The sequence below is a fragment of the Struthio camelus genome, chromosome 4 (assembly GCF_040807025.1).
Source record: "Struthio camelus isolate bStrCam1 chromosome 4, bStrCam1.hap1, whole genome shotgun sequence".
Taxonomy (NCBI): Eukaryota; Metazoa; Chordata; class Aves; order Struthioniformes; family Struthionidae; genus Struthio; species Struthio camelus.
In genome coordinates, this window is record NC_090945.1 from 32,505,936 (window position 1) to 32,520,280 (window position 14,345).

Below are 14,345 nucleotides of genomic sequence, written 5' to 3' on the forward strand. Positions count from 1 at the left end.
AGGTGATTCTTTGCTCAGGCCGAGTTAAATTCGGATCAGAAGTCTGAAGTTCCACACAGCACGACCCTTTGAGATCTTGCTGAAAAAAGTATGCGGACAGAACTCGAAGGAAACCTCACTGCATTGTGGATCGCGGTGCTTTGAAACTTCTTTTAAGACTCATAGTAGTTCCTGCTACTATATATTAGTAATTAAACTTTTGCAGAACATGAAGACTGATTTGTAGTAAAAAGGATTTGTGCTTTTGGAAGTGAGTATGTCCAGAACGCTTCATGTGTAATGACGGAGTCAGGACTGCCATATGCTGTGTATTTGATGCTCAGATATATGCTTGAATATTAAAATGCAGTACTTGACTCTTATCCTTGCTTTTTGTTAGGAAACACGTGAACTTGACCATTAAAATGCCTCTATTTTGAGAGGGAACGTGTGAGGAACAGGCAAAACGTGCTGCCCGCTTACCTGTAGCAAACAATTAGAGAGCCGTGTTTTGTAAATTCCAGGGCTTTCTAACATTGCTGGAATATTCCTAAAATGCATTCGAGAAAATATTTTTAATATAATGTATGCAGTGCAATGCTGAATTAAGTTTGGATAAAGTCATCTTAGTGCTATTATCAACAGTCCTTGAAAGTGATACTGTAATCAGTAGCCTGGCCTGTCAGTTTTCCTTGTGTATAACCTTGCAGGTAACCAGTGAAATTGCTAAGAATCCAAGTCAGTTTTATTTGCTAGCAGTAAGTTTGATAACAAAGTTTAGAAAGTAGGTATGGCAGAGAGGGAAGATCCAGAACTGGAAGACTGGGGAGGTGGGGGGATCTACCTCCATCTAGCAGCTAGATATCTAGGTAAGCTGTGAATAGTGAAGTCTGTCCACCTTTTTCTATGGCAGGCATTGAGAGGAGTGCAGAGGTGACATTCCACACTGCTGGTTTCTCCTGGTGAGCAGGGATACATACAAGACGCTTGCTGACCAAAGACTGATTCTGCCCAAAAGTCTTAGTTTTACTTAAGTTACTTCATAGAGCTGTATTAAAGCAGGTGCTACTTTGTTACTATAAATAGAGGAAACGAATTCAAGGGTATGAAAAAGTCTCCCGATGCTTAGAGTATGCAGTAATTCTGGCCACAGCATGCATAGAGAAGCTTGTCAGATATTTTGAAACATCTGGTAGCTTATTAAAGCTACCTGATGCTGATGGAGAGTCGGTTTCTTTTCTTTTAAAGCATTAGGGTTAACCTTTTTTTGGAAGCTTAGTTTTTATGACTCTGGAGTCAGGCAGGAAAGGGAGTGGGCCTGGTCTTCCATGTTGTGCTGCTGTTGCATGCCACAGTGCGAGTTGTCACAAGCCATGGCTGGAGTGCCTGCCTGTTGAGCATCACGAGCAGGCAGCAGCTGCTCGCTTCGGAAATACATGTGTGCAGGGGTTCAGCTTAGAAGAGGCAACTTTGCTCTTTCAGTTGTCCTTGGAACTGTGAAATGTGTTACTTACCTACGACAGCTTTCCCAGCTTAAGGGTTAATGGGCTGGGTATAACCACCTCAAGCTATTCATTTGAGAGGAGAGAAACTACTCGCATGGAGACCCTTGTGGCTTCCAGCAGGCCTGTGTCTTTATGTCCTAGGAGTACTTGAGGTGACACCATTCCTACTTCTGTGCTGCTTTTTTTTTTTTTTTTTTAATTAACTAGTTCTTTTCTCTCTTCCTACCAAGAAACTACTGACTCCCTTAAGGGCTTTCTCTCACAGCCTGTATATTACCTCACACTCATCTTTCCTTGTATCACTCTTCTTTCCTTCCTCTCTTCCAATGTTTACTGTCATCTTTTTCTTAAAAGATTTCTTTCATGTTTCTGTCCCTGTTCTTCTTCCTTCAAACCACAGATTTGCTAAGATTTGAACCAGCCGTGATGGCACATGCTGCATTCCTTCCTTCTCTCTCATTCATTTAAGCTTTTTAGTCTGTAACCTCTTTTGGAGAGGGAGGTAACTGTATGCCTGTCCTCAGACAGAGGAATCTGAGTGGTGCTGTTGGACCTGCTCTGAAACAGTCTCCTCTTCTTTTCTGAAGAAGTAAAAGCCTCTCTTGAATTGTTCCCTCCCATCCCCTTTTCAAAATGCAGAGGGTGTCTATGTATCGAATGAGGAAACTCATAAACTTACACCATTTGAAATGTTTCCATTAACAGAATGAAATAGACTCAAAGTATTTGTGAAAGTTTGGAGAGATTGTACACGGGAAAGCACTCTTACGTGCCTTGATCTACCAAACACCTGAAAATAGAGCTCTATAATTTTTTACTGGGGGGATATATGCAGGTATGACTGTTTGATTTTTCATTCAGTGCTTCAGGTGGTAAAAGTACATGATCAGTTTCAGGTTGGTTGGTCATTTGTTTTTTGTCCAGCCATTGTTCTCTGGGTCCATGGGAACTTTTCTGTAGACTTAATTGGATATAAGTTCATAAGTTTTGCTTTGTTTTGTTTTCCTCCCTGTAGCCTAAAAAGAGAATTTGTTATGACTTTCATTGCGAGTTTACTCTGTTATTAAACTTATAATGTGAGGTATTTTATATTACTCAGGAAAAATCTGTGTGTAAATACTTCCTGTTACTAGCGTATATTTCACATTGGCTGACTTTCCTTAAACCTCAAGGTGAAAGACTGTTAGAGTACATCAAATGGAACTGTTTAGAGATAACATTGCATGTTTTTGTAGCCAGTAGATCATCTGAACAGCTGTACTTAAAAGCAAATTACAAAACCTCGAAATGCCCCTTCTGCTTGTGACAGTGCCTTAGTTACACTAGAGACACCTTAAGTCCCTGTCACAGCACCACTTTTGTAACAGGTTTTACAGCTTTCACGCCTACCTAAGTGGGAGCAAATGGTGGTTCTGTGTTCAGGGAGGATGCCTAGGCGGTGATCTGTGTGACTGATTCTGACTGATTCGAAAACAAAACAAAAAACCCTATGCTTGACCCTATTGCGTTGTCACCTGTAAGCTCTCCTTGACCTGTGACCAGTGGTTTACTAAAGTGAAGCAGGCAGCTTCTTCAGAGCAGGTCATAACTAAAAGATGGAAATAATAACCAGTCAAGTTAGCAAAACAAAACAAAAAACAGATGCTTATACAGATTTCCTCTTAGTAGGTCTTAATCTTCCCTTGCTAGGTGGTTGCCCTGCTATCCTGTCCTTGAGGCCAGAGAGAGCCTCCTTATGGTGATTCCTTCCTCTTTGCATCCCTCCTACTTTGAATGCTTCTTCTGAGCATCTTTTCTTCTTATTGCCCTTTAGTTTCTCATGGTTCCCTTTTACCAAAGGGAGGAGGAGACAAGATGGGGGATGGGGGTAGAGTCCCTGTTTGTGACGCTTCTAAAGCTTCAGCCTTTGTTTCAGCTATGTTACTCTATTTGGTACGCAGAAAATACTATATTGTAACTTAGTCATATAGCCTTTTTATCCCCCTCCTATGAAGTTTATTGCTGGTGTTTCTATCTGTTTCGGAAGAAAAAACTGAAAACTAACCAGCACGCTTCCATGATGCAACAGCAACATCAAGCAGATAAATTGAGGTAGATAAGAGGATTGTTAAGCGCTCCCATAACATCCATGTAACTTTGTTTCCTGCTTGATTTGAAGGCGTGTTGGATCTGCCTCTAACTTTTTATGGCTAAACTGTTTGGAGAACCAATGGCATAGTATATTTTTATCAACATATTTGCATAGTTATTTTGGAGCAGGGAGACAAGAGGTGGAATCCTGAGCTCTCTTAGCAGGACTTGAAAGCCATCTGCTGTTACAGTTTTACCCTCCTGCCAGCCGTCCAGCCTCCAGAGCCAGTAAACTAGGATCAGTAAGATTCTGTTATGAATGCCATTCTAATTACCGTAGGATTTGGGTCTGTCTGCAAGAGATGAATGTTTCTGTACTCTTAACTCAAGTTGCAGCGTTGGTATCATGGTAAGACAAAACCTACAGTCTTACATTCGCTTAAGTGACTTAAAGTATATGCATTAGTGTTTGTAACATTACTTCTTGCTCCTTTTGGCTTCTGCAGAAAGATTAGCAAAGGCAATGGACTGGCAAAAGCAAAAGAGTAAAACTGGTTTTAAAAGTTCATGTTGTGCATCACTCTTGCATCACAGTCACCTTGCATAATGAAAGGAGGCTAATGTACAAGCAAATTGCTAAGCGTTGCTCTACAGTTTTATTAAATGCAAATCTAGCATTTCACAGTCAGTCTGCTCATGTTTTTAGGGGAACAAAGATTCCATTTTAAGCTGTATTGCAATAAACTTCAGGCCTTATTAATTGTGAAAATAAACGGATGTTAGCCTGGTTCTTGTGTGACAAAAAGATACAGTCTCATTCAGGTAGGCGCAGTAAAATAAAAAAGGAGAAACTTGGAAATATGTTTTTTCTTTAACTTTTAATCTAATTTAAATCGAGGCACTGTTTAAGGAGTGCTGTGTTATATGAAACAATTTTGTCTTTGTATTTAAGCAGTAAAATACAGCGGCCAAACGGAAAGCTACTTGCTTCAGAAATTAGTGTTATCAATATAATGTTTTTTGTTGGTAGTTTCCCCAAAATACCGCAAATGCTTTTTGCTTGCAAGCTAATCCCGTTCCACTGTACGACGTCTGAGGCAGTTCTGTGAGCAGAGACTTCTGAGCACTCCTTTATTACCCTGGGGAGTGTGGTGTATTGGATCCTGGTCAGCTGCATGTGCTGTTCTGCACCACGCCCAGTGGATTACATTTCTGGGAGCTGCTTCCTTAGAGTTTAAAACTGTCTTGCAAAGTTAAACTAGTCCTTTAGAAACGAGTTGCACTTCCCAAAGCTGTGTAGAATTCCGGGTGTGAAGGCTTTGTGCAAATAACTAATCTTTGCAGGGCTTTTATCTTCCCTGAAAACCTCCAAGATTAAATTTAAAGATTTGAGGGTGGGAGTTTTTTGAATCGTGAGGAAACGTGACATAGGACCTGAAGTTGCAAAGGCTTGAATGTGTGTGCCGGTACACATGAGTCTTCCCGTGAGCTTTCTACCCATAAACGATGTCCTAAGGACATTCCTTCTACTGTCTTAACTTGGCAATACTCTTTACAGGAAATTATTTTGCGTGTATTTTTGCTTATGCTTTTGTGGATTTGTGGAGGAAAGACTTTAAGTAACACAACTCCTTCCTCCCCACCCCTCCCCCTGTATCCCCAAATTCCAAGAAATGAAAGATTTTTTTTTGAAGTTAATAATAATGCCCTGTTCTGGGGAGGAGCTTTCATCTATGTAAGAATGAATATCTCAGTAAAATAGTTGAAGTTACATGACATACAAAGAATGCATTTAATCAAGTATATTCAAAGGCATCTAATTATGGGGGGAAATGAGAACCGAAGAGACTGGTGAGGAAGAGCCTGGATTAACGGGAAGGATATCATGTGGAATTCTTTCAACGTGCTGAGTAGGTGAGCTACAGACGCCCGTGCTGCTGATATGTAAAAGCAGTAATTTATGCCAAAACAGCACTTTTTCCCTAGTTTTCTGTGGGTAAAATAACTGTTAACCCCTTGTGTATACAAACATGTGGGAGCTATTAGGAAAGAACAAAGTAGTTCAGATATATTCTAAATTGACTTCAAACTTTTTAAAAAAATCCTTCAAACGGCTCAAAATGCCAGACCCAGTTTTGGAAAAAGAAATACTCTTGCTTAATGAAAGGATCTTTGTAGATATGGAGTTGCGGGGTTTTTTTGAGTGTCTTATTTGGAAGGATGGAGATCATAAATGAGTGATGCCAAAGGCAGGTTTTGACTCTTGAGCAGTTCAGAAGCTACTTAGCCAAGGAACACACCTGCTATGTAGAGTGCCTTAATTTTTTCAGATCAAAGTTTTATTCTGCTTCGCTGGTGGATTTCAGGAAATTTATTCTGTTCATGTCAGAGTACGTGTTCTCAGGAAGAACCTGTAGAAGGCATCATAGGTTGCTAAGAGAAAGAATTGGAAGATGTAAAAATTGCTTTTATTTTATTCATTTGTGTAATGTTTTGATGAGGAGTGATTGTTGCCTATAATCCTAATGTATGCGGAGTTCTGTTTCATAAAGAGCTCAGGTCTCTGGCAAACTTAATGAGTATCTGTTGGGTTGATACAGATTTTGGGTTTAGTCAGCTGCACTGTGGACAAATATCTATGCCAATAAAACCACTAGCAATTAGTAATGATTTGATTCTTGGCAACCAAAAAAATTCAAAACCCTGTGAAGCATGTTATTAAACATGCACTAATCTTGTAGTGCCCGTTTATTCCCTAAAAGACTCTGAAATATTTTTCAGGCTAGAAGTGAAGTATACTAGTGGGTGATAATAATGAATTGTAGTGATGCAATTCTGGAGAGAAGTGCAGAGGGAACACCACCAGTTCTGGCTCCAGCAGATTTTTAGCGAGTTACTCAGTTGGGCAGACCTGGATGGCTTAGTTCAGGAGATGACTGCCAGCGTGATTACCGTCACAGAACCACTGCCATGTTTCTCACTTGTTCCCTGTTCATTCAATCTTAAGAAATTTCAAACAGCATAGGGTAGGAGTTATCAAATCAGTCCCAGAACAGCAACAACCATAATGAAATGGTTTGGAAAATCAGGTGAATAACATCAAAACAGTTCTTGGTCTGAACAAAATTCTATTTCAAAAAATTTAGATGCTAATTTTGTTCAGAAGATGGTGGAATACCTGTAGAACTTGCCAACCCTGAATTTCTCATTACAGCTCTCATTTTGTGAATACCTGTTGTCCTGAAAACTTCCTGCAAAAGTAATTAATTTATTTTAAGTTTTATAGACCTAACATAGGCTTACTCATTTTGGCTTGTAAGGTAATTCCAAGCATTGGCACTTCAAGACTTGAGTATTGCCTTGCAGAGAGCTCTTTCTGTACTGGCCCAGAGGAGGTTAACTCTTCTGAGATTTCACAGATTCCTGCTTATCAAACACTTCACTGTAAGTGGGAGAGTAAATAAGTGTTTTTTGTGTGTTTTTTTTTTTTAAATATATATGCACATCCTGATCTTAAAGCAGTGTCTGTAATCAAGCTCAGTTTCAATTCATGTGGTTCAGATGATTAAGTTAGCACTGCTTATGGGCAGACCTACTGTAGTGAGCGCTTCTAGCCTCGTAAAGGAATGGGTGATCCTGGCACTTGTGATCTTTTGAATATATTGCTGGATTCAAGCTTTGAAATGTCAGAGTATGCTGCATAGTAATTCATATTGGGGGATGGCATTGTAGAGTTATTGTAGCATTTGAGGGTTTTGCGTCATAAATGTATATATGGTAAGATAATCGTAGAGCATATCAGTTTTGAAAGTTTGGCTGTATACCGGGTACATGTGGTGTTCAAGTTGATATAAGAGGTTGCTTTCAGAGATGGTATAAACTCAGTGCTGATGATCTTTTTTGTCTGTATGTTTTTTGGAGATTCTCATGGTCTCTCTGTGGAAGACAACTGAGCGAAAGTAGTTGAATGCTTACCAAGATACATTATTAAGGGCTTTTTTTTTGTTGTTAAGGGAAACTTGACTCTGTTTAGGCACTTAAGCTTCCCATGGTGTTTTACCTGAGTAATTGCTGTGTTGTAATGTGTCTTCAGTTTAAATGTGTGTTCTCATTAACGTATATAGTTTAATCTGATGATGGAAAGAATTTTAATTACAGGAAAGTAAAGAGACTTGTTAAATTTTAACACATTTTTCTAAAGGTTCGCATGGGGACGTGGGGGAAAGAGTTTCATTCTAAACTTTTTGAACGAGCTTATTTTGTTCTTCTTCAACAGAGGTGTTATGAACATAAGCAGTATAGAAATGGGCTGAAGTTCTGTAAACAGATCCTTTCCAATCCAAAGTTTGCAGAACATGGAGGTGAGTTTTCAAATGGCATCTACTCACTATCTCTTCCTACAATACACTTTAGGATAGAGTAGTAATTTTTTAATTTTTGTAAACACTTTGGAGCACTTTATTGTTAACCATTTGTCCTTAAAATACGTTTTCTTAAGGTAAAGCAATAAGAGCTTCCAGAAACCTACATCATGGTAAACACTCATTGCTGATAAAATTTGCAGTTTTAAGGACAGATTCTTATCAGCATTTGATAGTGCTAGATTGCCATGCTTTATCATGATGCTGCATGTTTAATATTCATTTTAGTGTGGTGCGAGTTTCTTAATATACACACAGGAATCCCTTAAATCACTTTTAAGGGGAAATGGTTTTCGGTTCATGTGAAGGAAAAAGTGCAAGACGAGAGGTTGAATAGCCCTGAGCAATATATGTGTATTACCTTTGCAGGCTTGTTACTTTTTCTGAAGGGATAGTCTTTTGGGGAAGAAAAGAAAAAGGAGGTTGTCCCTCACTGACGTTTCAGCCTACTTTTACGACGGACTTGAGGCTTTCTTTCCACTGTCCAGAAAATTTTTTTTCTTTGCCAGCTAGATTGATGTGGATACATGTGTAGCGATCTCGAGAAAAGTGTTGCGAATAAATGCTTGATAGGTTATAATGCTCTTTTACAGTAAACATTCTTTGTCTCCAGAAGTCTGTAGAGGAGATAATTTTTAGTGCCTTTAAAATAAAACAGTGCTTTACTTTTGGTATAAATACTGCATTGAATTTGTTGTGGAGTACAATACACAAGTGAATAACCTTCAAGTGTAATTTTCCATGTGAAAGAAGAACACCAAATTCTGATGCTGCTAAATCAGTACTGAGTCTAAAATTGCAATTGCAATTAAGGATATTTAGAGTTGTTATGTTAAGCCTAAAAGCTGTTATAAAAATGAATAACTTACATTTGTTTAATCCTAATGTTGTTTAGAAACCCTGGCAATGAAAGGACTAACGTTAAACTGTCTAGGAAAGAAAGAGGAAGCATATGAACTTGTGCGTAGAGGCTTAAGGAATGACTTAAAGAGTCATGTCTGTATCCTTTTTGCAATATGGCATTCATTTATGAATGGAAAAGGTTTTTTGTTTTTTTTTGGGGGGGGGGGAAGGTATGTTTTGTTCATGGTTGTTTTTATTTTTCTCTAACTACTTGATTTATAGAATACCAACAAGACCCTGTAGCAGTAGTCTTCAAACTGGGAGTTCAGAATTGTATAGTTCTTACGTCTAGTACACAAGAATATTTTGCCTAAACTATCTACAGGGCAGATGTTTTTGCACAGCTATCATTGCAGTCACTGTTAGTTCAAATATCATTGCTTTTTTTTTTTTTTTAATCATTGAATTGTAACTCTAAATTGATAATTTGTGGTGGGCCCAACTAGGAATAAACGCATGCAGTTTGCTTTAAAAATGTTAGTAGTTGCAGTGACATTCATAAGAACTTGTCATATACTTAAAATGCAGGAAGTGCAGGCACTTCAGTTGTCTAATATAAGCCCTTAAAAATGTATTGTGCAACCCTGATAGTCTTTTCAAAGATGCTACTACTTGGTTTGTCACCCCCCTTCTAATACAGAAAATTAGAATTTATATTTCATTATTTGCATCCTGTGCACCTAACGGGTGAGTAGATCTGTATCTTCAGTTAGCAATCTGTTTCTTTATTTGGCTGAACAAAAGAACTGTAATGATCGTGATAATGTTATTTTCTGCTTATAAACTGCTTACGAGGTTTTACTAACTGTTATGTCACTACTACGCTGGATCTGATTTCTCTCTACTCAAATTCAGTAGCCTCCTTAACAGAGTTTTCCAGGTTGGCATGTGTATGGCCTTCTTCAGAGGTCAGACAAGAAGTATGACGAAGCTATCAAATGTTACAGAAATGCACTGAAATGGGATAAAGACAATCTTCAAATCTTGAGAGATCTTTCTCTGCTACAGATTCAAATGAGGGATCTTGAAGGTTACAGGGTAAGTATACGTACTACACTTTTTATCAATTTATCGCAGCACAGCAAAGGTTGCTAATTGTGGCATGCAACTTTAAAAAATATGCAGAGGTAGATCATGAAACCCAGAATGTTAAAACTATGTATTACTCAATACTTTATGAAAGTAAAGGCAGACATACTACTGAACAATTTTTGTAAAGTGCAAAGATTTAATGGCATATTAAATTACTTTATTTTTTCAGTGCACAATTGCTGCAGGATACTTTTCTTCTAATGCTGTAAAATCCAGCTATAGATAATTCCTACTCTTTTTAATACGCTCTTTGAAAGGCTCCTGTAGCTACCAGGCTATGAGTTCTGAAGACGACTGCTATTCAGGCAAAGGACTTTCTGGTTTTTTACTACTTCTTACCATATATTCCTCCTTCTGGTTACCCATGGAAACCTCTAACTCAGTAGCCACCACTCTTCTCTTAGTATGTAACAATACAGAGGAAGCAGTATGCTGTGTGACACATCGTGTTTTGCTTCCTAGCCAACGCGGGTGTTAGTGACAGCAGCTTCCACTGACTTCGAGTATTTCCTTACGCTTCCTGTGAGCTATAAGATTGTGGATCACAGCTCTTGAATATTCCCCTTCTTTCTTGATTTAGTACTCTCAAAACATTTAGATTTAGACCTTTTAACAAGGTTTAGACCTTGTTTTCTTCTGTTTATTTTAGAGTTGAACACAGTTTGGTAATTTAGATTGAAACCCTCGTTTTATGCTTGCTTCTGCAGTGCCCGGTTATATTTGCTTTCATTTGAACTTGTGTCAGTTTGTCCCTATTTGCAATATCAGATGTTTAACATGGACTAGCCATTATGAAGCAGTAGTGTTGTGATTGTGGTGCTTCCGTAAAGAACACAACCTTTCTACTGCTTTCTCTACTACTCACACTGTGTTTAGCTTTTTTGCATTTCCTTGAATTGTAAACTGATGTCTAGCTTGCTGCTACCTTTATTTCTTAAGAAGTAACAATTTCTGTTTACTTTGCATATTGCTAAGTTGTTTGTGTGGTTAAGGCTAAGTCTTAGTTGCTGTCTATGTTTGTAATTTCTAAATAGCCTTTTGTTTCATCTGTCTTGATACTCAAGACTCCTCCTTATCTTGAATCTGTGGTGGTCACTGTGCAGCTCACTCAAGACTAGACCAAACAATTATTATGGATGATCTTTTTGTGTTTCTTGCCAAACCGCACAGGGAAAGATGACAATGGACACCCAAAGAATTTATAATTCAAACAGTGATTTATGTAAAACAGGATCTTGGACAGTGAGGTAGATTGAGAACTGGCTGGATGGCAGAGCTCAGAGGGTTGTGGTCAGTGGTGCAGTCTAGTTGGAGGCGTGTAGCTAGCAGTGTCCCGCAGGGGTCAGTACTGGGTCCAGTCTTGTTCAACCTACTCATGGATGACTTGGATGAAGGGACAGAGTGCACCCTCAACAAGTTTGCTGATGATGCTAAACTGGGGGGAGCGGCTGACCCACCAGAAGACTGTGCTGCCATTCAGGGGGACCTGGACAGGCTGGAGAGCTGGGCGGAGAGGAACCTCCTGAAGTTCAACAAAGGCAAGTGCAGGGTCCTGCACCTAGGCAGGAATAACCCCCTGCACCAGGACAGGCTGGGGGTTGACCTGCTGGAAAGTAGCTCTGCAGAAAAGGACCTGGGTGTCCTGGTGGAAGGCCAATGGTCTCCTGGGGTGCATTAGGCAGAGTGTTGCCAGCAGGTGGAGGGAGGTGATCCTCTCCCTCTACTCAGCCCTGGTGAGGCCACCTCTGGAGTACTGTGTCCAGTTCTGAGCTCCCCAGTACAAGAGAGACATGGCACTCCTGGAGAGAGTCCAGCGGAGGGCTACAAAGATGATGAGGGGACTGGAGCATCTCTCCTATGCGGAAAGACTGAGATTGCTGGGCCTGTTGAGCCTGGAGAAGGGAAGACTGAGAGGCGATCTCATCAATGTGTACAAGCATCTGAAGGGAGGGTGTCAAGAGGATGGGGCCAGACTCTTCTCAGTGATGCCCAGCGACAGGACGAGAGGCAACGGGCACAAACTGAACCACAGGCAGTTCCATCTGAACCTGAGGAAAAACTTCTTTGCTGTGAGGGTGACAGAGCACTGGCACAGGTTGCCCAGCGAGGTTGTGGAGTCTCCTTTCCCTGGAGCTATTCAGAACCCGCCTGGACGTGATCCTGGGCAATGTGCTCTAGCTGACCCTGCTTGAGGAGGGAGGTTGGACTAGATGATCTCCAGAGATGCCCTCCAACCTCAACCATTCTGTGATTCTGTAATCAATTTTTCCTTAATTACATTTGTATGCCTAAGAGCTTGTTTGTTTTTCAGTTTACATAGGCTGATGTAACACGGTTTTCCCTTTTTCTGCAAAAAAAAAAAAGTTTTCTAAATTTGAGAGACTTTTGGATAGTATTTATTGTCAGGTTTCCATCTTTTCAGTTTTTTCTTGGTCCGTTATAGTTGCGTTTGTTAAAACACATTAGTTGGTTTCTTCATCAATTATTTCCTCTTCAAACTGGGGTAATGTTAGTATGCCAAGAACAAATTTTGCTCTTAGAGCAATGTGGAATCACCAGCTGAAATAGGTCCCTCGTGAATTTATTGCTGGTTTAGGATATTTTGCAGTCACTCTTTTTCATATTAGTCACTTTCAAGTTTGACTCATCTCTTGCTGAGACATGGTATGCCAAAATTTAGCATAGATTCTAAAGTTCACTTGTAAAATCTATCCAGAAGCCGTTACAATAAAAGAGATTTGAATACCAATACGTAATTATTAAGTGTACGAGTAACACATGGTTATAGAATACATTAAGTGTTCAGTGTCGACATGCTTAAAAGCCAGGTATTCATGATTGCTCGTATGCTAGTTTGAAGGGTGCAGATTTACTCTCAAGTCCTGGAGTAAGCTTTTTCTTAGCTTTTCCTTCTGCCTTCTCCCATTTTATAGTAATTTGAGGGATCTTCCTGCATTCTGACCAAACTGCTCCGTGTTATTTTAGTTCTTTGTTAACTGTGGCTTCTGATTGTTCAAGCTTTTTTGGTAGGTAGTAACTTTTCTCCTTAACTTTAAATTACTTGGAGATGCCTCCCAGGAGCCTTAACTTTCCCCTCAAGTCATAACTTTCCCCTGAGGTTCAAAGAACATGATTCCAAGCAAATCTGTTGCATCTTAGAGCTGTAATTATCTTCTGGCCAAAGAATAGGGATGCGCTTACGTGGATCTTTTGCCCAAAAACACTTCCGATGATTTAATACGCTTCCAAAGTGAATTTGAAGCACGAATATATATAGTAAACGTTCCTGCAACTCACACCAAAGATCCCTAATTGCATTCTGTTCATGAGCAGTAGGACAGGAAAAGCATGTATGTGATACCTTAATAAATTAATCTGATTCCTCAGTCTTTTTATTTGGAAATGATATAGGTTTTTTATTATTTTTTAATCAGAAAGTACAAAAAAAGTTTGTTCTTCCTTTTGGTGATATATATCTACATACAGAAAACGAGTCGTTAGTGACATTCGTTAAGTATTTGGCTACTGAGGACAGAGTATTGCATAGTGAATTCTAGAGAGCATCAGAATTGAATCAGGAAAATTAGTAGCTACTCTTTTGCAGGAAACAAGATACCAGTTGCTTCAGCTCCGACCTGCACAGCGAGCATCGTGGATTGGTTATGCTATTGCTTACCATCTGCTGGAAGATTATGAAATGGCAGCAAAAATCTTAGAGGAATTTAGGAAGACGCAGCAGGTAAGAGGAAAACATGGGATTCCTGTATGGCTTAAGTTAAAAGGAAAACAGTTTTCCTTTGTGATGCGAAGACTTTATGCAGTTTCTTTAGTCAATTAATTTGAGTTCCAGGTGCATTCTAGAAGTATGAACTTTCTCATGTGTCTTACTGTCCTACGCAGACATCACCTGATAAAGTGGACTATGAATACAGTGAACTGCTTCTGTATCAAAATCAAGTCCTCCGGGAGGCAGGCCTATATAAAGAAGCTTTGGAGCATCTTTGTACCTATGAAAAGCAGATCTGTGATAAGCTGGCTGTAGAAGAAACTAAAGGTAATTACTTCTGGAAGGTGGTAGTATTTTGTGTACGTGCATGTTTTTGTATGATGAATATCATAGATAAAATGTTAGAAATACATTATTTTTTCACTGAGTTACTTGAATTCAATTTATAGCTTACTATCAAGACAATTTGTATCTTTAAGAAGCTAGATTTTGTTTAAAAGAGCCTGGAAACTTCTGCATTTTAAGCATTCTTTGTAGTGCTTTCTATCTGTATCTTGCATGATCGAGTAAGTATGTGTATCGTAAAGCAAAACAAAGTAGTCCTTTCCTTTTGTCCTGGCTCAGAAGCAACAAAGTTGATGGAAATAC

The 14,345-nt window shown here is 39.3% G+C and overlaps 1 protein-coding gene across 1 annotated transcript in view; it reads left to right on the forward strand.

Moving 5' to 3' along the window:
• NAA15 (N-alpha-acetyltransferase 15, NatA auxiliary subunit) overlaps positions 1-14,345 on the forward strand; it is a 45,694-nt gene that overhangs the window by 8,692 nt on the left and 22,657 nt on the right. Inside the window, exons 2-6 of the mRNA XM_068942089.1 lie at positions 7,831-7,915; positions 8,871-8,975; positions 9,759-9,916; positions 13,575-13,709; positions 13,871-14,024. Coding sequence (XP_068798190.1) covers positions 7,831-7,915; positions 8,871-8,975; positions 9,759-9,916; positions 13,575-13,709; positions 13,871-14,024 — 637 coding nt within the window. The remainder of the gene's footprint in view (positions 1-7,830; positions 7,916-8,870; positions 8,976-9,758; positions 9,917-13,574; positions 13,710-13,870; positions 14,025-14,345) is intronic.